Source organism: Triturus cristatus, chromosome 9 (genome assembly GCF_964204655.1).
Source record: "Triturus cristatus chromosome 9, aTriCri1.1, whole genome shotgun sequence".
NCBI classification, from domain to species: domain Eukaryota; kingdom Metazoa; phylum Chordata; class Amphibia; order Caudata; family Salamandridae; genus Triturus; species Triturus cristatus.
Window position 1 is genome coordinate 758,793,076 of NC_140592.1, and position 27,373 is coordinate 758,820,448.

General features: G+C 43.9%; 1 protein-coding gene across 3 annotated transcripts in view; it reads right to left on the reverse strand.

The window, feature by feature from the left end:
• Window positions 1-22,992: 22,992 nt before the first annotated feature.
• The window catches only part of GANAB (glucosidase II alpha subunit), a 329,555-nt gene continuing 325,174 nt past the window's right edge, over window positions 22,993-27,373 (reverse strand). For all 3 annotated transcript variants that reach the window (XM_085626079.1, XM_085626077.1, XM_085626078.1), the window contains one exon: window positions 22,993-26,851. In XM_085626079.1, coding sequence (XP_085482205.1) covers window positions 26,742-26,851 — 110 coding nt within the window. In that variant the 3' untranslated portion in view covers window positions 22,993-26,741. The remainder of the gene's footprint in view (window positions 26,852-27,373) is intronic.

Sequence of the window (27,373 nt, forward strand, 5' to 3'; positions counted from 1 at the left end):
CGGCCACCATTGACAAAGGCGACAGCCGAAACGCGTCTGGTCGTGTGAGAGAACCCAAAATAAATCTTGGGAAACCCGTTCCTGTGAGTGCTTGGTCCATTCATTTGTGCCGCGAGCTGAGGATTTTGCCGATCCGTGCGGTCTACGTCACCGCACTATTGAATGAGCACCCGATCGTGAGTGAAGGGGAGGAAAGACGGGAATTGAGCGCGATATATATATACACACATTGTCCACCAAAGTGCCCAAAAGCATTGGGAGAGCACTCCCAGCGCTCTCGCCTTTCAGCATTGGAATGCAGCTCGCTTTTCAAATCCAAATTAACATAGGATGCCAACGCGTTTCAAGGCTCAATGCCTCTTCTTCATGGGCTGCTGATAAAAAACGCATCACATTCCGGTATATTTCAATTTCAGACCCTCAGTGGGCGTTGCCAAGTGCAGACATCTCAAGTGCATGATGGGACATATAGTAAATAGTAAATGTCCTTAAGTAAGTTGATGCGCATTTAAACAATTCAGCTTTTTAAAGTCCTTAGTAGGATATTGGAGTGTAGAAAAACGAGCTAATTATGCATATAGAGCGCTGCGCTGTTGCGGTTCTGAACAGTTCAAATCATCAGCCTCACTTGTAATGATGGTGCTCTTCCCCACGGCTGGGCTGCCGTGTTAATTTATTGTCCACCAAAGTGCCCAAAAGCATATATACATACATACACATATACACACACACACACACACACACACACACACACACACACACACACACATATACATACACACACCCCAACCCCAGCGGTAGAAGAGGACCCTCAACAAGCTCACAAATGTGATTGCCGAATTGCTACCTGGGACAATGATCCTTTGTGGTGACTTCAAATCCATTCTAAACCCAAACATGGATCTGTCTTGTTGTTGAGTTCAAAGGTGTTGAAGGTGGCAATGGTTGTGTTAATCTTTTCCAGGAGATTTTTGGCGTCTGTGAAGGCGGTATCTGCCAGGATAGGTCTCTCTAGCTCTGCTATCTCTTCCAGTTCTTTGAGGCTGTATTCAATTGCTGTGTCAATTCCTAGGACCATCCAGTGGCGTGAGCAAGTTGTCGCTAGATGGCTGAAGCCTGTGTGAAATTTGGGGTCTTGAGTGAAAATGGCTGGAGTGTTTCTGATTTGTAGGCCCAGTGGGATAACACCTCACTTCAGGTATTCTGTGAGCATTCGGGCATAGAGTTCGGTTCTGATATGCTTCTTCTTTAGTTTTTCGAGTCTGTCTAATAGAGCTCGGGAAGAATTGGGAGGGGAAGTGGTGGCAGTGGTGGTAGGTGGACCGGAGAGAAGAGAAGGGCCACCAATTATACGTTGAATATAGTCCTCTGTGTAGGAAAGAGTCTCCCTAGACATTCTTAGTGTAAAATAAATGACAAAAAGAATCAAGGCCAAATAAATTGGTCTGAAAGTAAGGACTGCTGAGGGACCTACTCTCACAGCTAGGCAGCTGCTCACAATCTAGTAATAAGCCACAGGAGTATAACCCATAAACCACGTTGAGATTTAGGTAGGTACATGAGAAAAGTAACAATATCTCAACTGGTATCATTGAAATGACAGTTAAACATGTTTGTTGAAAACATTGCACGAAAGGAAAACGGGAGACTCGTAGTACGTGTTTAGAATATGCACTTGGCATCATATAATTAGGAACTTAATTAGAAGGTACAGTTGTAGCAGCAATGTAGGCAAAAAATTACAAGAGCAACCCGAAATTGGACTTGGTGCTAAATAGTGTTTGTGACACATAAATCAGCGACGCAAGTGACAATGTGTAAACGGCGTGAAAACAGCGAAGTGAAAGGTGAATAGGTATGTACAGTGAATATTGCGGTTCAAGACAATGTACAAGGTTTAGGATGAATCATGAGAGCAACTTCAGTTGAACCGCAGAAGGTAGTGCGCCATCAGTTGCGCGGAGGAGTCGACGGCGTTTCGATCCGGTTACTAAAAATCTTCAGGACCGGTAGCGCCGCCTCTATTTACTAGGTCTCTCGTGCTTCACTCCTCCACCGGACCGCACACGAACGTGGCGCCCGTACGCTGATCACAGCACACCACCACCGCTGGATTGACTCCACTACCCCAGGTAAGCGTAGACACTCGCACGGCCCAACCCTCGTCTCCGTTACCTAACCGGTAAGCACCTTCCATCCTCTCTCTACCCCAACAGTTCCGCCCTCGATACAAACTTCGTGGTATTTAGAGGAGCCACACTACTACCTAAGCATCCCATGGTATTTCACCACTAACTGCCGATCCCCAGTGCACGGCAACTGAGCCGACTCGTCCTCCACACGTCTCCGACATAAAGGTTATTAACGCTTCTCCCGCGTTTCACTGCATGTGCCCCGAGTGTTTATACTTCCCTTGACGTTCTCTTCCCTTTGCCATTGATCTCGACTAATCCTCTCCACCCCCTTGGACACAGCCTTGTGCCGATTCCAGGTATACCATGCAGTACCTAGCACACACCTCCCCACAGTCCTGGTTTACTATCCACACGCGTAATTCACCAGGCGCACTTTGTCCACATCAATAGAGCCACTTTGCAACGCAGACTGTACAATCATAGACCACACCACCTTAGAATGGATTCCTTCCTGGTCTGCTGATTCACTCCGCCGCTTGCACACACTAGCTCCGACTTGAGCATTGGCACAGCCCACTGGATTTTACATCCTCACCCAAACGGTGCATCCCTTAATATGGAGACAGACACCTTGCTACCACCCTACTCTCACTGCCGCGCCACTAACCGCCTCTTCTACCACCCGTTATCACGGTTTATTTTTCACGCGTTCGGCATAACTTAGTCTCTCCCACTGATAGCTTGCACAGCTACGCGTCCCCACCCTTACCATTTCCTTTCCCTGTACAGCACCGTTTAATCTGCAACCCGGTCCTGAAGATGATCCTTAGTAACAGGATCGAAACGCCGTCAACTCCTCAGTGCAACTGATGGTGCATTACCTTCTGCGGTTCAACTGAAATTGCTTTCATGAATCATCCTAAACCTTGTACATTATTGTCTTGAACCGCAATATTCACTGTACATATCTATTCACCTTTCACTTTGCGCCGTTTTCACGCTGTTTACACATTGTCACTTGCGTCGCCGATTTATGTGTCACAAACACTATTTAGCACCAAGTCCAATTTCGGGTTACTCTTGTAATTTTTTGCCTACAGTGCTGCTACAACTGTACCTTCCAATTACGTTCTGAATTATATGATGCCAAGTGCACATACTAAACCCGTACTACGAGTCTCCCGTTTTCCTTTCGTGTAATGTTTTCAACATACATGTTTAATTGTCTTTTGAATGATACCAGTTGATATATCGTTACTTTTCTCAGTAGTAGTACCAGGCACTGTATCAGGTGCGTTCACACTGCCTTGACCCAAGTTCATGAAATAAGTGACTCCATGGCGCAACTGCTCATGAACTTCGAGAAAGCTTTCAATTCGGTTGACTGGGCTACTTGAAACTAGTCCTCCTACGCGCGAGCTTCAGCCCCACCTTTCGCAAATATGTTAAGCTCCTCTAAAGGGTGCAAGTGCTCATAAAGGGGTACTATTACACATTTTTCAGATTAGGTGAGGGACCAGGCAGAGGGGGCCTCTGTCCCCGCTTCTGTTTGCTGTGGCCGTTGAGCCTCTGGCCAGGATTATCCGTTGTGATGCCAGAGTAAGGAGGTGGAGATGTGGCAGGGCACAAGATAGGATTGCACTATATGCGGATGATGTCCTCCTCTTTCTAGTAGACACCCCCCAAGACATCTGGTTCCAGGCTCCTAGACATTCTGAAAGTGTTTGAAGTACAAACTGAGGCAAATAGCTTTTAATCCCACTATGCGGAGACAGCGCCACAGTTACCTGGTAATTGTACATCCTGACCCATAGCCTTAGCTTTAAATATATAGGTGTTCACATAACTACTGTATCAGAACTCAAAAGCAGCCTCAATCTTACTCCTCTCCTCACTTCAACCACAGACAATTTACACGCCTGGAATAAACTCCCCCTAAATACAATGGGACGAGTAGCGCTCATCAAAATGATGACACTCCCACGATTCTTGTATGTGTTGCAGAATTTCATGCTCCACATCCCCAACACCTGGTTCACTGGGATTGCAGTGTTGCTCCGATCCTTTCTCTGGAGAGAATGGCCTCCTCGCATAGCCTTTTACAAGTGCCTCCAGTTGGTTTATGATGGAGGGTTGGGGGCGGAAGACCTCAGACTATACTACTAGGCATTCCATCTTCTTATTCTCTCTTTTTTTTTTTTATCTTTATTGAATTTTTAAGACATAACCCTAATCCCCACCCGACAGGTTACAGGCATTACAGTTGGTTTGCATATATATACATTTAACAGAAGTAGACGCAGCTTCATTTGATCTTAGTTATTCAGCATCTTCAATCCAAGTTCTTAATGGATCCCAAATAGTTAGACCTTCCTTTTTCTTATTCAAACCCTTACATTTGTAAATTGCGATTTCAAAACTATAAGTAGCAAGTAGGCGTGCCCGCCATTGGTGAAATGAGGGTGGTTGTGGATCTAGCCAGGCCGATGCTAGACAAATTCTCAATATTGACATTGAAATAAATATAAATCCCCTTATTCGGATTGGTCGGGAATCCCCCACGACGCCCAAGACTATTTCTGCGGTTGTTATTTCAATATCTTTTTAAATAATTTTTGAGAGAAAGATCGAGATATCCTGTCTAATAGCAGAGAGTTCATTACAAGTAGCAAACATATGTATTAGGTCCGCTTCGGGAAACGCACATCTTGGACATTTCGTACCCTTTCCATAACTCCATTTTGCTATTTTTTTAGGGGTGTAATATAGCTGAAAGAAGGTCTTGTAATATTGAGCCTGTAGTTTTGTTGAAATTAGAATTGATTGCGAAAGATTGAATGCCATCCGAATTGAATTATTGGTAATATCTAATTTATCCTGCCATATCTGAAAATGTTTGTCAAGATCATCAGGCAAATTAGTGATTAAGTTGTTGTAGATTTCACCAATTTTAATTGTATTGTTCTTTATAATGATGTCTATAATTGGTATTGTCTGAAAAGCTGAATTACCGCCCCCTTTTTTCAACAAAAAATCTCTGACTTGCAAATATTTATAAAAGTCACGATGGTCTAATTGGAATTTATTCTTTAGTATTTCGAATGTATTAAGCCCAGATGTGTTAAAGAGTAAACCAAGTTTTGTAATTCCTGATGTAACCCAGCGTTTCATACACGAATCTGTAAAAATAGGGGGGAGGTTTTGATTACCATAGATGGTAGTATAATATGAAAATCTACCAATCCCCAATAATTTGCGTACGTTACACCATACTGTGTAGATTCCTTTAAGGGTTTTGAACCGAACCTTTTTAAAGTGACAGTCGTAGGTCAAACGCCATAAATGGTCTCCCGAAGCGGTCCCAAAGATAAGTTCTTGTGGGGTGGGAATTCTACCTGCAAAATTCAGAGTGGGATTTGGGATTAGGAGCCTTCTACAATAATTGAGTGTGCAAGCCCACCAATATACCTTAGAGTTAGGTAATGCGAGACCACCTCTATCTTTAGGTAAATTAATAAATTTCATTGCTCTTCGTGGTCTACTATATCCCCAAATAAAGCTGGAGAAGATATGATCCAGTTCTGTAAAAATATGGTCGGTCAAAAATTAAACAGATGCTTCTAAAACAATATAAGAATTTAGGGAAAAATACAATTAATAAATTACTCCTTCCGATAATTGTTAGATGTAAATTGGGTAATCTCCTCAATGATGAACTTGTTTGTTTCAAAAGTGGTTTCAAATTTAAACTAACTAGAGTGTTGAGATTAGCTGTCATTTACCCCCAAATAGGTCGCATTTTCAACGATCCTTTCATCAACGCAATTAATTTGATTATTAATAACTATCTGAGTTTTATTTTCATTTAATTTATAACCTGAGATTTCGCCAAAGTATTTAGCCTCTGTTTCAATTAAATGTATTGTGTTGGTAGGATTGGTTGTGGTTAGGGCAATATCATCAGCATATGCTAATGTTTTTGTGTCCCCATGAGGCGTCCTCACCGGTGTTATTGCGACGTTTGATTCTAACCTCCGAATGAAAGGGTCTATGAATATAGCGAAAAGCAAAGGAGAGCAGGGACAGCCCTGTCTCGTTCCTCTTGTTATTTTAAAATTTTCTGATGTGTCACAGTTTATCATCACTGCTGCTTCTGGATTAAGATACATCATACGAATTGCATTGATGAAGTTTTCCCCTATTCCACTCTTTGACATGGCCGTCCATAGATATTGCCAGGAGACCCTATCGAACCCTTTTTCAGCATCGAGTAATATCAGTGCCATAGGGTCTCCTGTCACCTCGGTGATGTCAAAGAGTGTGATGACCCTCTGTATGTGATCGATGGTAGATCTGCCAGGAACAAATCCATGTTGCCGACCCGATATAATTTTATGTATAAGTGGGGCAATCCGACTGGCAAGTAATTTAGAGTAGATTTTGGAATCGTTGTTGATTAGGGTTATTGGACGATAAGCCCCTAGTTCAGTTGGGTCTTTATTTTTCTTTGGAAATACAATTATTTTTGCTAGTGCCCAGGATCCTGGTGGCCGTCCACCATTAAAGACCTGGGACATCAACATTGTAAGTATCTCTTTTAACTGTTTGCTAAATCTGGCATAAAATTCAGAGGGGATTCCATCAAACCCACTTGATTTGCCCGGGGGAAGACTATTAATAGATAGCAATATTTCGATCCATTGCGGAGCCTCAGCTAGGCTATCTCTGTCGGGTTGGGAAAGCTGAGTCCATAAAACCGTATCCAGGTACTCATCAATTTGAGATTGGTTTTTACAAGTTTCTGTATAAAGATCTGAATAGTATCTTTTAAAGCAGTCTCTTATTTCTCTGGGATCTTGAATGAGGCCTTTAATCGGATCATTAATTTCTTTAATGTTACTATCGGTTTGTTCCTGTCTAGCCCGAATTGCAAGATGATGACCGATATTTTCCCCCATCTCATAGATTTTTTGTTTATAATGGATAGCTTTCCTAGCTGCTTTATTAGAGAACACTTCTACTATTAAATTTTTTGAAATGGCTACATCCCTGATTGCCTCTTCAATATTAATATTATCCCGGATTGCCGTAATAAGTTCTTCCTCTTTTTCGGCTAGTTCATTTTGAAGATTTTTTAATTTTTGCTTTTCCTCTAGGTTATTTATAATAGAAAACCTCAAAGTTTCTCCTCTAATATCCGCCTTGAGGGTATCCCAAACAATTTCAAGTGATGCGCTGCCAAGATTATTTTCTAGAAATTCGGGAATCCATTTCTCTATAACTTTACAATATTCTACGTTCAACAGAAGTGCCCTTTCAAAAGTCCACCGATTGTGTTTAGATTCTATTTTACAGGTGTCAAGACATATAATTAAAGGGTTGTGATCGGACAATACTTTGGGTAGTCGATCAATGGAGCTATGTATGGCTATATCATGTGAAGCAAATATGTAGTCCAATCTTGCAAATTTAAGATGTGGGTTTGAGAAAAAGGTGTAGCCTGGATTATTTGGGCGCTTCAATTGCCAACAATCGGATAAACCAGGTGTGTGACATAATTCATCAAGTGCTCTGAAAACTTTCGGTTTTCGACCTACATACTTAAACTTATTATATCCCAATGCCCAATTTTGAGGAAGATTTAAGTTAAAATCGCCGCATATAATCAAAGGTAATGGCCAATGGGCCAGTTCGTTAGATAAGAATTCTAAAGGTCCTGGGTCATCATCAACACACCCATATACTGAACAGATGGTTAGTTTTTTCCCCATACCATATTTGCATTCGGTGATTGCCCAACGCCCAGATTTGTCTGCAGCTGATCTGCCGAATTGGAGACTCTCGCTACGGGCTAAAATTGCAACTCCCCGTGTTTTATTGCTCTGAGTTGTCGCAGTGATCACTTTGTATCCAAGAGTTTTTAAAACTGAAATTTGTGACCTTTCAATGGGAGTTTCCTGGAGACAGACGATGTCTGCCCCGATTGTGTTGAGACCTACAGCTGTTCTCTGTCTTTTATTTGGATCATTTAGGCCACATATATTAATGGTTAAGATTTTAATTTTACTCATTTTGAAGCTTTAAGAGTATCGGTTTACCGGTCCAAATCATTACGCCTGTAATCCCTCCGTCTTGCTTCCCCCCCAACCCCATAAAACAAATGAAAACTGAATGTGTAATTATAGAAAAAAAAACCCGTGTCCCATTCCCCACCCCCGGTTCCCACCCCCCAGTTCCCTTAAGTGAGGCTACCCGGTTCAGGCTGAGCCGGGTTGTGGGCATCATTGTAATCAGGGGGCAGCAGACGGCGGCTAACCTGATTTATGTAGCATTCCTATGTATATTTCTGTACACCCCTCCTACATGTCGTTTATGTCATATTTTTTTTTATTAACCGTCCCCATATATCTAGCTAAGTTTGGATAAGAAAGTTCAGAGAGGTTGCAGTTATTTGTTAGATTTGTTTTTTTGCTAGGATTGAGACTTCTCTTAAATATGCTTCAGCTTGGATCTCGCTGGTAAAGCTTCTTGTGTTGCCTTTAAAGATAATCTTTAATCGTGCAGGATTCTGCAAATAAACAGTAGCCCCGATCTTTTCAAACGGTGTGAATAATTGTCTCATCCTCCACCTTCTTTCAACCGTAGTGTGGGCAAAGTCTGGTCTGCAAAAGAACGCAAAGTCTTTGAATTCTCTTTTTTTTGTCGGGCGTGCAAGATCAAAAACAGCTTCGCGTAGCAGGAAATTTCCGAAGTTAACAAGGAACGCACGAGGGTATTGTGTTGAATTCTGCGTTCGTTTGGGGGGTATCAAAGGAAAACGATGAGCCCGATGTATTTCCTTGTTAAAGTCCCACATTTGTAATTCCGGAAAAGATTCTTTTAGTAATGTGATTATAAAGCCCCGTGGATCATGTCCCTCAGAGTTCTCAGGAATCCCAAGAAATCGTAAGTTATTTCGTCTGGCTCTGTTTTCTTGATCTTCCACCTTTATCATTAGATCTTTAATTATACCATCTTGTTCCTTCCCAAGCGTTTGTAGATTAGAGACGTCTTTTTCCAGGTTTTCCGTACGTGTTTCCACGGAGGCCATTCTGTCTGAGATCTCTAGACAAGTTTCTCCAACTTTTTGTATTGCACCTTGTAGTTGCTGGATAGCTACATGATTTTTCTTGTTATGTTTTACCTCTTCGTGAAAGTTCTTAATTGATTTCAAGACATCGCGCAGGGAAAGTTCTGGTTGATCTCGGTTGTCGTCGCTTATCTCGGTTTGAGATATCATAGGTTTTCGCAAAGCCTTCCCCATGGGACTTGGATTGATATCGTATTCTTGTGGTAAGATATTCCTTGCTTTAAAATTTGTTTGTTCGGTATTACTCCCTTGGTCTGTAGTATCTTCTGGTATTAAATTAATTTGTCTCCTTTGTCTTTTTTGTCTTTCCTTTTGTTGTTTTTTTGTGAAGCTAGCGCTGAAAGGGGTGTTTGGTTTCTTTGAATCGGATTCTGGTATTTCTGAATCTGACATAATAGAATCGGAGCTTGTCTGTTCCAGTTTCCGTTGCTCACTTGAGGTTGAAGTTGAGGCGCCAGTTTCATAGACTTCAGAATCAGAGCTGGAATCGATATCAGACTCCTGTGACACAGAGTGAGGGTTATTATGTTTATTCTCCTTGTTATTCCGATCAGAGTTTTGAGGGTAGCTACCCGGCTTTTTTAGAGTTGCTGTGGCCGTTGCGGTGAACGTTGCTATTGATGGAGTAATTTCTATTTCCTGTGCCCCTGTTTGTGCGGATATAGTCTTGTATTGTTCATCAAGTTCGTCTAATTCATCAGGTTCATCAGGTCCGTTCGATCCGTCTGGTTTGTATGTCTCTTTATGTATCTCTTTTGATTCTCTTTGTGCAGTGTTCAGCGCTTTGCACGTACGGGATGGGCTCTCTACACACCCGCTAGTTAGAGGGCCGGTGCCGGTGCCCATTCCTCCTGGCTTTATGCGGTTAGATTTCAAATCATGACTGGACTGGAGATGTCCCTGCACAGGGCCGGAAGGAGAACATTGGATCCTTGAGAGGCAAGATGGCGTCATTGTGATTGTGGAGCTCGAGCAGGCAAGGCTGACCTGGATACTCTCCTTGTCTTCGGAGACACCCTGAGGTTGTACTAGCAATGGATTGGGTGTGATTGCATCCATACAAGCCTATGCGAGTCTAGCGAGCCTAGCGACGTTAAATCTCAAACGCTCTGTGGATTTTGGATATTGGACACTGAAAAAACGGGTCAACCACTGTCAGGCGGATACATTGGCTGCGTCCACTGTTTTCAAAAGGAAAGGAGAGAAAACCCCCGGGAAAATCTGACGGAGTCTGACGGTGGCCTAACCTGTCAATCTGCTTGCTGGGTCCAAATGTGGCAGCGGTGTCAGCTGCTGTGGCGGCAGTGGTGACGGCTTGTGTCTGCTTCTGTCTCCGCTCCTGCTTCTCCAATCGGCGATCTACAGTGCTGCGGGAGAGACGGTGTTGACGGAGCACTGACGGTGCACTGACGTTGGCTCTGCAGTGTGCGCTACGGTGATTGGTGCTGGCTGATGCTGCGCCTCAGCCCTCGGTTTTCCTATTTCTCCTGCTTTCTGGGGGATACACTATTTGCTGGGGCAGCCCGATTCTGCAAGCGGTGGAGGCAGCAGTTAAGACCCCTTCTACGCAACTTGCTTGGAGGTGAGTGTTTGACTAGAGGTGCGCAAACACAGAGGATAGCGTTAAAAACTATAATCACCTGCCTAAATATAAAATCACTTAGAAGCATGGAACAGGACCAGGGACAGGAGCCGAGGGAGCTGGGGAAGCAAAAGACCGATTCAGGTTCGGGAGGCAATGCTAGCATTGAAGGGGAGTCATCGGCGTGTAGGGATGCCTCCATCCAACCCGTCCCCACTCAACCTGCCCTGGAGATACAAAATGGTTATAGTCGACCAGAAACAAGAGGGCTGAAGGTTAAGATGGGGAGGGAGAAAATGACAGAGAAAGACAAAGATATGGAAACCGAGAAGGATAAGGCCAAAATCAATGTAAAACTGAGAGGAAAAGTGAAAGACAAAAACAAGGATAAAGATATGGATATGGGTAAAGAAAAGGACATGGACCTGGACAAGCTTGTCGACGATTATGAAAGTAGAGATCTGCTTGAGAAAAAAGCGAAACGGCTGCAGACAATTAAAAATTTAAAAACTGCCGCAAGAAGCAGTGGACAATTAGATACCACCCAACCCCGGATATCTAATATCCATCTTCTTATTCTCAATGACTGGTTGACTGGAGTGACCTAACCCAATTGGAACTGGCTCATCTTGGACTACACAATGTCATGTACATAATCTATGGCCAACCCATCCCCTCCCACACTGAAAAAGTCACCAGGTTAGTCTTTGTGTGGTGGGCGGCCAATAGATTGTTGGGCTGAGCCAAAGAACCAACCCAGCAAGCTATCATCTGGAGATGCCTCTGGCTCAGTCATACAGTGCAAATGGAGGTCTTCTGGAGGTGGATTTGAATGGGGTCAGGACGTTGTGAGACGTCTGGCACGAGTAACCTTTGCAGTCACAAAGTATTCTTTAAAGTTTCGTATACCCAATTTAACAAACATTTACAACTTCAACATGTGCTCACAATGCAAACAGACCTCGCTGATTTACCCCAATTTAGTGCGCTGGAGACAAAGTTGTAATGGGACGTCTGGGCATCTCCAAGATGGAAAATGTAATGTAATGGTATATTTGTATAGCGCGACTATCACTCCAAGGAGCATCTTGGCGCCGAGACGGAAACCAAGATGGAAAAAAGAGCTGGTTTACTGCTAACGGTAGGGATGGGAGATCAGATCAGCGTTTTGCAGAGTGTGTCCAGAGCACCGAAGATCCAGGTTTTTAGAGCCTTTCTGAACAGGGACTCTGATGTAATCAGGCAAAGTTTTGCGGGAAGTTTATTCCAATCCCTTGAACCTAAGACTTTGCGATTTTCCTCCCTTTGACACCAATCTGAAGGCAGGTATTTTCAGCAGATTGGCATTTGCTGATCTTAAGCTTCGGGAGGGAACATAGAGCTTAAAACTAGTTCGAAAGGTATTGGGGTCCCAGAAAACAGAAGGCCCTAAAAGTGATGATGAGGACCTTAAACAAGACGCATTTGTGAATTGGTAGCCAGTGTAGGCTATCTAGCGACGCTGTTGCGGATGATCGCCTGGGCCATTTTAGTACCAGCCGTGCCGCTGCATGCTGGACCATCTGGAGCTTATGCAGTACTGATCTATTAGTTCCTGCATATAGAATAGTGCAATAATCTAGCCTAGAGGTGATAAGGGCATCAGCGACAGTTTGCCTTGCTGTGATGGGAATTAGATCGAAGAATTTAAGGTTTTTTATGATGTGGAAGCAGGTACCAGCAACTGCCAGGAATTGCTGTTTAAACGATAGGGTGAGGTCAAATTTTATTCCAAGATTTCTAACCACGTTCACTGTGTTTGGAGGGGAAGTAGTATTTGCTCGCCAACAGAGTTTGGGTGAGAAAAAGTTTTGTTGGCCTAATGGTAGAATTTCGTTTTTTTCCCCAGAGTTACACCTCAGGTGGTTATTATTCATCCAACTGAAAGTCGCTGAAAGATAGTTGGAGATTTTCTTCCACCTTGGTAGTATCATTGTCCAAGACCAAGATTAGCTGCGTATCGTCCGCATATGAGATGGTGTTTATATTAAAGGACGATATCAGTTTAATCAGCGGGGACAGATGGGCATTAAAGAGGGTCGGGCTAAGACTCGAACACTGGGGAACCCCTCACAGAATTGCCTTTTCCTGAGAGTTATATTTGCCTAATGTGATCACTTGACGGCGATCTTGCAGGAAGTTCTTTATCCATTCTAGGACAGTGCCAGATATGCCATATGATGCGAGACAGTCTAAAAGAATGACATGTGAGACTGTGTGGAAAGCAGCAGACAGGTCTAATAACACCAAGACTGCTCTTTCCCTGGTCATGGGCTGCTCTTAGGGTTTCAGTCGTAAACAATAATGCGGATTCTGTGGAATGTTGTGCTCTGAAACCAGATTGATTAATGTGCAGCAAATTAGTTTTCTCCAGAAATGTTGTAAGTTGACTGTTGATGCATTTTTCAGACTAGGGAGGAGCGAGATGGGGCATAGGTTAGAAAGAGTAGTCGGATCCGCCAGTTGTTTCTTTTGGAGTGGTTTTACTGCAGCAAGTTTCCACTCTACTGGGATCTTTACTGTGGAAAGGGAAGAGTTAATTATGTTATTTATATTGGGATTCACAAGGTCTATGAGAGCGTGTATTAGGGTAGAGGGGCAATGATCAAAGGGGGATCCTGATTTAATGGACATGATCTACAGGCGCCATTCTTTCATTGGAATAGGCTTAAAGGTCAGCATACTTGCTCTGCCCGTGTCTATGGAGATTTCCTTGTTCGTAGAAGGGAGGTTGGGAGAGGGGAAGTCTTTTAGTAATTTCTGAACCTTTTCTTCAGAGAAATCAGCTATCTTATTACAGAGACTCAGAGGGGGGAATCTCTTGTTGTAGACTTTTAGGATTTGTAAATAGATTAACTATTTTAAAAATCTTTCAGATTGTTATTGGTAGTTTTAATAGACTCCGTATGATTTGGAGGTTTTGATCAGGGCATGATATTTTCTAAGGGTTGTTTTGAAATTTTTAAGCTCATTTACATCGTAGTTTCAGCGCCATATGCGTTCTAACGACCTAACTTGTCCTTGTAGTTCTTTTAGGGATTGTGAGTACCATGGGGCCGAAGGTTTCCTTTTTGAGGAACTAGGACGTGAGACTGGGGGTACCAGCTGATCTTTCAAGGCATGTATCCACTGCCCAGAAAGCTGGTTATCTGCTGTAGGGTCTCCTAGCATGTTGGGTCTGCCCATAAGGGCCTTTGAAAGAAGATCTGGCTGTCCTATTAGTTCCTTCCATCTAGCCTTGTCCTGTTTTGATGTCTTGTTATAATCCCTACTGAGAGGCCTATTCTTAGTCAAGATTTCAAAGGGAATTCATTTATGATCTGTCCATGTTTGATCAACGAGGGGCTTGACTTCAAGGGTTTCCAAGTTCGAACATATACAGTCCAGCGTATGGCCTGCCGTGTGTGGGAGATATGGACCGCTGTTCTAAGCCAAGTACGTCCATTATCTCCTTGAAACAAATAGCTCCTGGGTCCTTGAGCGAGTCGATATGCAAGTTAACATCGCCTAGTAAAGTAAAATTAGAGAACCTGAGAGCTAGCGTGCTAACCATCTCTCCAATATTCTCTAGGAATTCTTTATGAGGACCCGGGGGGGCGATAAAGTAGTGCTCCCGCGAAGGAGTCATGTATCTGAATGCAGAAAAACAAAGGCCCTCTGCTCCTTTCAAGCCATGTAGTTGATCTATGGTGCACCTGAGAGTATCACGGTAAATGATTCCGAGGCCAGCCCCACGTTGTAGCGGGCTATCTACCCTCTGAATGAGATATCCTGGGGGGGGGAGGGCGTTCACAATGTCCGGGTTACACCAGGCCTTTAGCCATGTTTCAGTCACAAAAAGGCAATCCAGATTATCATTAACTATTAAATCATAGATATGCAGAGCGTGCTTACACATTGACCTTGCATTTATGAGACCACCGCGTAGGTCGCTACTTCTGGCCTTCTCTTTAACTATAGGTGTCTGTGTAAGTTTAAAATCTTTTTTGCAGTTCTTGCAGCGGATAGGTCCCTCCCATTTAGCAGCATCTAAATACTGGTGACAGGTAGGTGACTCATTGTTTAGGGACAATATAAATTCCCTGGGGAGGGGCAATTTTGGCAGCGGAGAGACATCGTTTCTGGCCCTAGGCCTGGTCCAGGCGCGGACGGGCGCAGACGGGCTTGCCTTTGGCGTGCCGGCGGTGTGCCCGCTGTGCGTCGGTGCCATCCCCTGTTAAATAGTAGAATGTCAGCAAGCCAGCCAGGAGACTAGACCGTCTCCGTGTCCAAGATGGCCTCTACTAATGGGTGACCGGCAGTGAGGATTACTTGTGAGCAGGTCGCGTTTAGAGCCTCCCTCCACTCAATCAGCACAGGCTGTGGTGGACCAGGGAGAAAAATGGTGCCCACAGAGGTAGGCGAGTGATTTAAACAGTTTTAAAACAACAACCAGTAAATTTACAAGTTTAAAATGCAGCCAAGAATAGTAATCATTCAAGCGTACACACGCCTTATGTGCGCTAAGAAAGGTTATTTATAATGAGGCTAGTGCGAGTTCCCACAGCGCGTACTCTGCAGCTCGCCGCAATACCTATTATGCAGCAATTCCGCAAAAATGCTACTTACCAGTATGCATCTGTTCTTGGCATGTAGAGCTGTAGAGTTGTACACTTTAGCATAGATCGCCATCTGGTTTTGGGCTCGGATGTTTGCAGTTTGTTTTTGTCGAAGAAGTCTTTGTAGTCAGGGATAGGCGGCGACTCCCTATGGTGATCGTGCGCATGGGCATCGACTCCATCTTCAGATTGTTTTTCGCCATAAAGGGTGATGGAGTTAGGAAGAGAACAGAAAAGGATGTCCATGTGATGTATCCAAGTAAGATAATACTGCAACAGAACAAGGTACCCGGGGAGGTGGGTGGGCGTATACAACTCTACCGCTCTACATGCCAAGAACAGATGCATACTGGTACGTAGCATTTTCCGTTGGAGGCATATGAGCGGTAGATTGTGTACTTAAGCATAGACTATAAATCAGTTTTCTCCATAGCAGTGGCAACCTGTATCCATTGCAGTAGTTTGAAAAAGTGTTCTTAATACAGCCTGGCCCACAGTAGTTTGTTGCTTTGCTTGCACATCTACACAATAGTGTTTAGTGAAAGTATGTGGTGTAGAACAAGTTGCTGGTTTGCAGATGTCATCTAGGGGAATGTTCCCTAAAAATGCCATAGAAGCCCCTAGTTTGCGTGTGGAATGAGCTCTAGGGGGAATAGTTAATGTGTGGTTTGCTTTGAGATAGCATATTGGGATGCATTTAACAATGCACCTTGCAATTCCTGTTTTTGAACTGGGATTGCATTTGTGAGGTGGGGAGAAAGCAACAAAAAGTGGTTTTGTTTTTCTAAAACTTTTAGTTCTTTCGATGTAGTAGAGTATGGCTCTTTTAACGTCTAACGTGTGGAGAGCGCGTTCTACTACTGAGTCTGGTTGAGGGAAAAATACTAGAAGTTCAACCGACTGATTAAGGTGAAAGGCAGATATCACTTTAGGTAGAAACCTTGAATTAGGCCTAAGAACCACTTTACTATGGTTTATGTGTAGAAATGGTTCTTGTATGGTTAATGCCTGTAGTTCACCGACTCTTCTACGTGATGTGATGGCTACGAGGAAAGCTACTTTCCAAGTAAGAAACTGTTACTCGCATTTGTGCAGAGGTTCAAATGGAGGACCCATGAGTCTGGTGAGGACTATGTTGAGATTCCATATCGGAGAAGGTGGAATTCTTCTTTTGAGTCCTTTCATAAACGCTTTGATAGCGGGTATGCAAAACAACAACAAATGAGGTAAGTAGCAATTGCAGCAAGATGTAACCATATAGATGTATATGCTAGGTTACATTGTTGTAGATGTAAAAGATAACAGATAATATTTTGGATGGAAGCATCTAGCAGATCGATTTTGTTATTTGTACAATAAATGGCAAATCGCTTCCACTTTGCTGCATAGCATGCTCTAGTAGTAGGACGTCTAGACTCCTTAATGATGTTCATGCAGTCTGGCAGGAGATGAAGGTAACCAAACTCTAGGACTTCAGGAGCCAGATCACATGTTTGAGTTGATTGGGATATGGGTGCCTTATCTCTCCATGGTTCTGAGTGAGGAATTTGGAGGGGGAGGTGGAGCTTTTGATAAGGCACTACTGAAAGTTCCAACAGGGTTGTGAACCATGGTTGGCGCGCCCATGTTGCAGCAACTGCTTTTGTATGTAATACATTGCTATCATGCCTGTACGGATCAAGACAGCTTTGCCCGGTATCAAAAGTTTAAAAGACTTTAGTGCTAGAAAGATTGCCAGTAACCCCAGGTGATTTATGTGGAGTTGTTTTTGTTGATGGGTCCATATACCCTGAACGGTTTGGTTTTGGAGATGAGCTCCCCATCCGGTGGGCGATGAGTGTGGTTAGCACTATTTGTGGAACCGGGTCGAGAAACGGCTGCCCTTTGGATAGGTTTTGTGTGTTCCACCACTGTAGAGAGCGATGTGTGCGGCTGTCCAACACCAGATCTGTTAACTGGCCTGGAGCTTGGTTCCACTGATGTGCTAAACATTCTTGTAGGGGACGCATTTGTAGTCTTGTATAAGGAACGATGAGGATGCAAGAGGCCATCATCCCTATTAGCTGCATGAACACTCGAGCTGGAGGGGAGTGCTGAGGTTGGAATTTTGATATGAGAGCTTGCATGCTGGCTATCCTGACTGGATTGGGGTATGCAAGGGCTTTTGAGGTATCTATTGTGGCACCTAGATACTGAATAATGTGAGATGGTTGAAGGTGTGACTTGGGTAGGTTTATTGTGAATCCTAAGTCGTGGAGCAGCTGGATTGTTCAGTGTGTATTGTGTACACAGTGTGTGTGTGACAGGCTTTTATGAGCCAGTCGTCTAGATAAGTAAACACGTGAATGGGTTGTCTGCGCAAATGAGCAGCGACTACTGCGAGACATTTTGTGAAGTCTCGGGGTGCTGTAGTCACTCCGAATGGGAGGACTTTTAATTGGTAGTGCTGTCCGTCCACTGCAAACCGTAGATATTTTCTTTGAGCTGGGTGAATGGGAATATGAAAGTAGGCGTCCTCGAGGTCTAGAGTAGCTAGGAAATCGCCCTGTTGGAGCAGTGGGAGCACCTGTTGGAGAGTAACCATGTGGAAGTGGTCCGACTGTATGTAGAGATTTAACAGTCGGAGGTCTAGTATTGGTCTGAGAGTACAGTCTTTCTTTGGGATTAGAAAGTAAAGGGAGTAAATACCTGTTCCTTGATGAGGTAAGGGAACTGATTCTATTGCGTGTTTTCGTAATAAGAGAACCTCGTGTTTTAACAGTGTCAGATTTTCTGTGGATATCGGACGTAGTCTTCCCCCGACTGGAGTGGGATGGTCGGGGGGGAAGTAGAGGGAAGTCACTGTTTTGTCGTAAGAGAGGTGCGGGTGTTATTACAGCGGCCTCTACCCTTGTTGTTGCCTCTATAACCTCCTCTGAAATAGCCTGTGCTAGGAGAGGTTTGAGTAGTGTTTTTGTAGGTGGATGAGGTGTTGTCCATCCCAATAGATTTAGAGGCGCCCCTATAAAAGGAGCGACAAAAAGGAACCTCTACTGGTTGTTGCCTGTAGGGCTCCTATGGACTTAACAGTTTGAGTCCTTTTTTATTTTCTGCAAAGATGTGTCTACAGTGGGTCCAAATAAGTGTTCTTGATCAAAGGGTTGATTAAGAATTGTGGACTGCACATCTTGTTTAAACCCTGATATGCGCAGTAGAACGCTTGTGTTAACTGCATGCGACGCTGTGTCGGCTGCATCAAGAGCACACTTTATAGAAGTGTTTGTGATTAATTTTCCCTCTTGTATGAGGTCATTAGCCTTAGCCTTAAACTGATCAGGAAGATGTTGTATGAGCTTTTCAAGCTCATCGTAATGAGCCCTATCATTCCTGGCCAGCAAAGCTTGGGTATTGGCAATGCGCCAGTGACTTGCTGCTTGTGAGGCAATGCGTTTGCCAGATGAGTCTAATAATTTAGACTCCCTATCTGGAGGTGGGGCATCCCCTGATGTTTGGGAATTTGCACGTTTACGTGCATTTGACACCACCAATGACTCTAGAGGGAGCTGTGCTTTAATACAAGCTGGATCGTTAGGAGCTGGCTTATATTTTTTCTTGGTCCTACTTGAGCACTCTAGCCCTAAAGGGATCTTTAAAAATGTCAGGTGCATGTTTGATAATACCATTTAAATGCTTGTTGATTTTTATGAATGTGTGAAAGTCTCCAACAAAAAATCTTCTTCCTGTGGGTCTGAATGTAATTCTACCCCATGATATTGTGCAGCTCTGTTTATAAGCTGTGCAAAATCTATGTAGGAGTCTGGATCAGGGAGATCTGGGACGTCTGGTGGATTATCATAATCCTCCCAAGGATCAGGTGGTGGGAGTGTAGTATCATTATCCTCTTGTGAGTTGTCATCCCCACCCCCAAAGTGATCATCATCTTGTGGTGTAGGTGAATATGGAAGCACTGGAGTGTGTGCTGGAGAAAGTGGTGTAGTGGGGATATTTCAAGGAGAGAAAGACCTGGCTGGAGAAGTTCCCATGTCTCTTCTTTAAGGGTACTTTGGGTTCTTCTGGGGAGTCCAAAGGTCTCTTTTTGATAGAATTATTTTGATTTACCAGTTTTAGAGTCAATATGAAGGGTTTTTTGTTTAGGGTCCACTGGATCTGGTTGAAATAGGTCTTCTAATCCAGTATCCTTGTTCGGCACAATGATTTTGGTTGTTTTGGCCTTGATTCCGAAGCTTTAGGAGGAATCTTCGTGTCCTTTTGCTTTGGAGGAGCTGTGGAGTCAGAGGACTTTTTCGGCTCTGAGGATTTGTGGTCTTTTTTCGGCTCAGAGGATTATTTCGGCTCAGAGGATTTGTCTTTTTTCGGCTCCGGAGATTTGCTCTTTTTTGGATCCAAGGATTTGTGATCTGATTTCTGCTCCGAGGGTTTATCCGGATGGTATTTCTGTGCCGAATGTTTGGGTTTCGGTACCGAGGATGGTAGTTCGGTACCTATGCGTGGCTGGCTCGGTCCAGAGTCGCCTGAAGGCTTGTCTTTGGACTTCAGAGCTGAGCTCGAAGGCGTGGCATCAGAAGCTCTGTCACGGTGTCGCCCTGGGCCAGAAGGCGAAGGTGCTACCGGAGCCATATGTTTTTGAGAAGAGGTAGGGGTGTCGATGTCGGTACTCACGGTTCGTTGCCCTGGAGTAACAGTCTGTTCTTCGGCCTAGGATTTGTCAGCCTCGGAGACACTGATGTCCTCATTTTCCGGTTCTTGTTCCTCTGGAGCATCGGGCCTGCATCGAAGATGTCGTTCGGCACAGAAGTAGTGGATCGAGACATTACGTGACCGAGTCCGGAGATCACGTATGGTTTTCTTCGATCTGAGTGAAGAGCAGGCTGGGCAATCTTTGTCTTTGTGTTCTGGAGAGAGGCAAAGGTTACAGACCTAGTGGAGATCAGTGTGTGGGATTTTGGCACCACACAGGGGGCATTTTTTGAATGCAGTTCTTTCCATTAGCTGTAGGGCCTGATGGCGCGGATAGGCCCAAAGGCCCGCGTCGACGACCGGAATCGAAGGTGTTGAGATTTGTGTTAGATCCGCGTCGAGGAGTGCGATTGAAAACAATACCGTTGAGTGGTGAAGGATTGTGCATCGAAGGGGAATCGAATAAGATACCGACCCGGAGCGCAGCAGTTTACATCCGAACCTGATGGCGGAAAAAACAATCTGAAGATGGAGTCGATGCCCATACGCACTATCACCATAAGGAGGAGTCATCTATCCCGTGACTACAAAGACTTCTTCGACAAAAAACAAACTGCAAACATCCGAGCGCAACACCTGATGGTGATCTATGCTAAAGTATACAATCTACAGCTCATATGCCTTGAACATATCTTTCCCTGGTTTGTAATGGAAGCAAAGATGGGAGCAGTGGGTGGGCAGCCTGGAAGATACCAAATGGCAGGAGGCATGCATGCCCTACCCACCCGCCACATAAAATTGCTATATCAGCACACCTGCGGATGGTACAACTACACTATCAGCACATGACCCATTTAACACTACAGCAGCTCTGGCACGCAAGACTGATATGCCAAGCAAGAAGAACTGATCTACGTCGCCTGGGGCTGTCCCCACAAATACTATAAGATATGGGGCAGGTGGTGAGAATACTATGGCCCATCGAACTTGTCTGGGTACGTGACCCCTTATGTTGGTGATCCGTCAGGATCTGCTTGAGGACTTGGGTATGGGCAGTACGAAGTTACTGTACTTTGTTGTTTATCTGCTTTAAAAAAACAAAGTGTTTATAAAAAATAAAAGAATGCTGGAAAGGATTGGTTCTTCCTTTGTAATGGCAAAAGGGCTTCATCTAACTACTCCACACTTATTAGCAGCTCTTTTAATCACTGCATTGTACACTGCAATATAATTTGGGGTGAAAGACTTGAAAGGTAGGAGGATCAGTGTCAAGGTAGTGCCTCTCTCCATCAGTGCTCTTGAGGTATTGAAAACATCCTGCTTATACATCTCCTTTAAGACTTTCTGCTCCTACTCTTGGGGTTCAAGTGTAGTTGGTTGCTGTAGTTTCAACTGGTCTTCCTCAAGAACCTTTTTTTTTAAAGTGGCTTAGAAGGGATTCATCAAAATCCCTCTTTTTCTAGAGAATTTTAGCTATTTCGGCCTAGAGGTGTCTCCTTCCTTTCAACCTCTAGTTCTCTTTGCTTGGTGTCAAGGGTGGGTATCGTTTTTTGATTTAGGGGTGGAGAAGTCAGCGTATTTTGTCTCAACTCCTTCTCCCTCTCTTGGTTTCCATCACCTCTCATTGTTGAACCTGCGCCCAAAGATCGTACTCCAATGGTGTTCTTGTGCACCGACCCTTGGGGTTCTGTGTGTTTCGGCCTCCCTTCTTTTGTCAAATGTTTGGGCCGTCAATTGCATCTTCGGTATCCTAGTGTCTGAATGCTTCGGCTCTGGCCCACGATGTTGCCTGTTCGCGTCTCTTATGTTCTCCCTCTTTTAGTGTCTTCTTCAGTAGCTCTTCTCTTTCCGGTTCTACATTGGAACCATGGCGGCTTGTGACACTTCTGCGTTCTCAACATGCTTGTTGTCGCTTGCCAGACCACGGTCCCCGAGGGAAGGTCGCTCTTTTGTCTGCATTGTTATCATGCTCCCACCTCTGCTTTTCCCTGGTTTGGAGTGCCTCTGCCTGTAACTTGGCAAACACATCGTGGGGTTCTGAAATATGGTCTTTCGGCAAGCAAAGGAAAAAGACCTTGTGATTGTCTTTTGGTGCACATTTATGTTGGTATTTGGGACAGAATATAAATTGGGGGGGGGTTATCCTTTTACCTTAATGATTCCATCCACTTCAAATGCACATTATTTAACCCCACAGTAGATTATTCACCAGGCACATCTACTTTGTTCGGTGCCCCAGGTGGGTATTAGCTGTCCTTGATGTTTCTTTCCTTGTAAGTGTCCTTAAACCATAATCCAACAGATTAGGTTGACGATCTATCTTCGCGCTCCCCAAAAATGTCCTCTATGAACCAGCTTCTGCTTCCAGACCTTGCAGGGGAAAAAAGAACCTGAAGATGACAGCCATGCACAGGGGCTTCCAGGGCACACATCTGACATCACAGGAGACGGGCATACCACCAAATGGTAGCCAACGACACCCAAAAGTCTTATTTGGCTTAAATACAACCATACCTTCAACCCACCACCATATGAGGATCATTTACTTTACATTTAAGTTTGCACTCTATAAATTAAACACATTCATAAATGTGTACAGAGATATGGATTTGCCTACCACATCATAGCTCTGAGGCCCAGCAAATTTCCAATACAGCACTGCTTATTCCAAAATTATACAAGTATTAATGTAAGTCCCCTAATGCCAGCAAACCTTTTCTCCCCCGGCCCCCTTCCAATAGCAGGCCTATAGACCCTGAATCGGCGTTCCACAACACACTTTCATGTCTTTGCCTAGCCCAGAGGCTAACACCATAGCTCTTACACCAGGAGCAGTTTTTTCCTTCTTTATTTCTTTTATCAAAACATCTCTATCAAGTAAACATTCAATAAGACAACAAGAGGACATTAAGAAGATGGGTGCCAGTCTTCTTTTACTTTAAAATGGCTTTGAAGAAAATATACAGCTATCCAATCCCCCCACCTAATGGTATTTGATGTGACCAGGGGACACATGTACTTGGGATTACAGAAGCTTACTGACAGGAAATACAAGAGCTCCATGATTAAGGCAGCCAAAGATCTGGGTCTTCCTTAAGATAGGCTGCACTAGGCAAAACTTTTCTGCGAGAGGTTTCCATGGTTTTTGACTGGGGCAGGAGGCCATTCATAAACAAGTAAGTCAGACGTTCCCAGTGATGGAGAGAACCCCAGGCCTGAGGCACCCCATGATGCGGTAAGACCTGGCTATCTTCCACACTGAGAACATTAATTGGGCAGGAAACCTTTTATAATGGACATAGGACTGGTCAATTGCTTTCATGATAGACACTGTGCTGGGCACGAGGTAATCCATAAATGAAAACAGCACTGGGCAGGACGATTCCAAAGATTAAGACACGCTTGGGCAAGCGGTCTTCCATGATAGTGTGTGAGACCAAGTAGGTAGAACTACTTCCTCAATGGAAAGGGAACCTTTGCAGAAAGTCTTCGATGACAGACAGGGTAGGCAGGTTTTTTTTTTATAGGGCCCAATAGGAATGTGTGTGAGGTAAGCAACTCTGCACGATTTTCATGAAGTCTCAATGACAACATGGAGGCTCGGGGGTCAGAGGGTTAATCGCAGCTTAATCTGGCCTTCATTTAGGTCAACTCGGCACCTGTAGAGAGGCAAGTCTTGCAGCATGCCTCTCTCCCTGGCAAATTGGCTACCAAGATGAAGAGCTGGAAAGGGTAGAGCTCATGGAAATTTGGTATATATCAGTCGCCAGAACATAACCTGCAAAAGGCCATTCTAGATCCACCTACATCTGCTTTCTAATTCTAAAAGGCCAAGGTTGCTCCAGCTTTGCACTAGGAGGAAGAAAGCAGATTTCACATTTAGTGCTGAAATTGATACAAAAGACAATCCAGTAAAAGGAGGAAACCATTCTGTAGAAAGTTGGCAACAACAGATCAGACAAGCTCGGCCAGACCCTTTAAAACAGTAATATCACAGCTAGAGAAACTCAAACTTTGGCAGTCCTCTTTCCCTGGCTGAATGAATAAGGGACTAATCCACCAATATAGTTAGAAATGTCCCTATACTTGTATAGCTGAGCTAGCTACATGTCTAAAACTGAATTCTTTAGGCTCTTCAAAATTCTAGATGGAGCATTCTGTCCATAGGACAGACAATTCATGGAAGGTCATAAAAACATCAGACACATGGTAAGGTTGACAAAGTAGAGGACCCATGAGAATAAGCTGCCTCCGCAGACCTGACATGGCAACTATTTGGGGACACTACAATTGGTGGGGGGAGCGCAAACCATAAAGTCACCCTCCCAAACACATACCTCAGCCTACAGAATGTAAGGAAATGAATACCAGTAAATAATGCACAGTGCCAGCTCATGTGTGCGATGTGCAGAACTTGCATAATCACTGTAATGTCTATAAAACAAATTAGTGATTTTAATTCATCTGAGAGGACCCCAACTTTGAAGACATGAAAAAAAGATGAAGGCAGGAGAGGTACTGGGGTTGAGGGGCGAAATCAACAGGTGAAGTTAATGCAGTAAGAGCAAGCACTGAGATTCAAGGAAGAACAGAGGACACCGTAAAGGAGGTCTTTAAACATACTCTCAACTCAAAATAGGTTAATTTAGAAAAGTTAAAGATCTCTGGACCATATAAGTAATAGGTGATCTGTTACTGACTCACAAAATACACTATTTATAAATTGATCATTACTTTCTTTTGCACAAAAGCAGCCATTGCTTCAAATGCCGGAAAGAGAATGTTTTGTAAACATGAAGAGCCCATTTTCTTTTTTTTAAACTGGTTTCCTGAAGAGAAGTGTGGAAAAAGTCTGCAACCACGTTATAGTCTCAATTTAAACGTTTATCAATTTAATCCCTTAAATCGCTCCAGAGAAAATTAGTACACTGGTGTTAAAGCTTCTAGTTGTCATTTTTTAGGGTAGTACACCTTTCCCATTACCAAAACCCTACTAGATGGGTCATATCCTGCGCATTCCAGGTGGCAAGATTTATGATGTCCTTTTCTGACAATGCTCATGGAGGTTGTTCAGTGCAGGAAGAGCTATCGACAGGGCAGGGGTTTGCAAGGAGTCTTTGTGCAAGTGCATTTATTGAGGAGGGCTTTCATGTGGAGGTTCGAGCTGGAGAAGCAGGGTGAAGGAAACAGTCAACTTAAGTTATTTACAGTGAATACAGAGATAGGAAATTCTGCAACAATGATTTCAGTTACAATATGAATAATGCCCTAATTCTCACCTCAAGGTTGAGAGATGTGTTCTAAAGTATGTTGATAACCCACATATGAACATCGTGCTTCTTACCCATGGATTTTATCATGCAACCCTTAGAAAGTGTCAAGAAGTAGAGCTTTGTTGGACACTGAAATAGTGCAAAGGATAAACTAGGTGTCCACTGGAATAGCCTGATACTTCTATTCAGGACAAGATGTTCAAAATCCTGGCGTTAGTGGACAGAAAAGTCTGTGGCAGACAAACGGGTGCAAAAAATCCAGTAGCATACACCTGCTGATGGATTGTTGGAAACAAACAAAGGGAGGGAAAAACCTATTGCTGAATTATTTGGTCCAGGATGACACGGATCTTCTTTTAAGTGCTGAATATGCAGGTATTAAAGTGACATGTGAACCTCCCCTGCAAATGTATCCTCCACCAAAATTAACAATAGATCAAATAAGTCGGTCATTAACCCTCAAAAGTGAAAGATTCTGGGCTGAAATCCAAAGAAAACAAAGAAAGTATGATAAAAAGCTAGAACATACTTCTATAGAGTAACGAAAGTAAAGGAGCCATTAACAATCATCTCCCTTCATCCTGATGCGCTACCACTGAGAATTAGTTGTCAAAAAGGGCTAATTACAAGTTCGCCAATTGAAAGAAAGCCAATGAAAGGGGCAGTAACAAAGGTGAGAGGTGAGACTACAGCAATCAAACGCAAGAAACAGCAGTCTTAAAGAAGACCGGGATAAAGAAAAAGAAAATTAAGGTTTCAGAGCCAATGAAGCAAGCAGAGTACAAAGGGAAGAGGAAAGGGCATAGTGGTTAAACAGTGAGCAAGAAGAGACTGACCTACCCATCACCAGTATAAACTGTCCAGAGTGGGTGAGGTCATGGAGGATAGGGCTGTGTGAAAGAAAAGCTAGTGTGAAAGATCGTGCTCTCAAGCACTCAAAGCCAGTAAACCAGGGTTTCATAAGTACCCATATGAATATCTGCTGCTCCCTGCCTTTGACAGAAGCTTATGAGCGCTGAGTTAGGAGAGGGCTAAAAGCTAGCAGCTATCATTAACCCTGCCCCTACCCCCTCCCACACCCATCCAACCCCTTTGCCATAAGGCAGCAGTGCATGGAGATGGCACCTCCATTGCAAGGCCTGTTCTGCCAGTCTAACGAGACAAAGATCTAAAATGGGTCCATCTGGTATCAGATTTTCATTGTTTGCCTCCCAAAATACCCCAACCCCGTTCATCTGGCATCTGAGGTGATCTTGCCATGCCCCCATCACACTGTAGTTGATGATGATGTGGGCAGCTTTCACTACATTATCGCAAGGTGATGCTCCAGTCTGAAGACACCTTCACTGCTGGCTTTCGGATGGTTAACACAGAGGTATCCGCATCATACTGGAAGTCCAGAGGTGTCTCCTCACCACCTGTAGAAGAGAGGAGAATACATTAGCTGCAAAAAAAAACAGATAGAAATAGCTCAGTGCAACAGGGAGAAAATGGTGTGAGCTTGGGAAGAAACTGACCACTCAGGAGTTCAAGATAGTTAAGCCTGCTGTCGAATGCATGGAAGAAAGTTTAATATGGTGAAGAATAACAGGAACAGGCCCAGCGAGAACACTACTTTATGAAAATGTTCACTAAGAAAAAGTTACTTACCTTCAGTAAAGTATTTTCTGGTAGAGACACAGTCTAGCCGCGGATTCCTTAACTTATGTATTCTCCCCAGGCGCCAGACTGAAACGGGACATTTCAGCAGTACCTCTGCGCGCCGGAGGACAGAGCCATACGGTTTGTGATGATGTTGACTCCGGTTGTGACGTCAGTGGAGCAAAATAAGTTCCCTCTGGCGCGCAGACGTCAGTTTCTTCTGGGAAACATTCCGCGCCAGAATGCGGAGGCTATACAGAAACTGGCTGTGGAAACAGTGTGCAAAAAAGAATCAACAT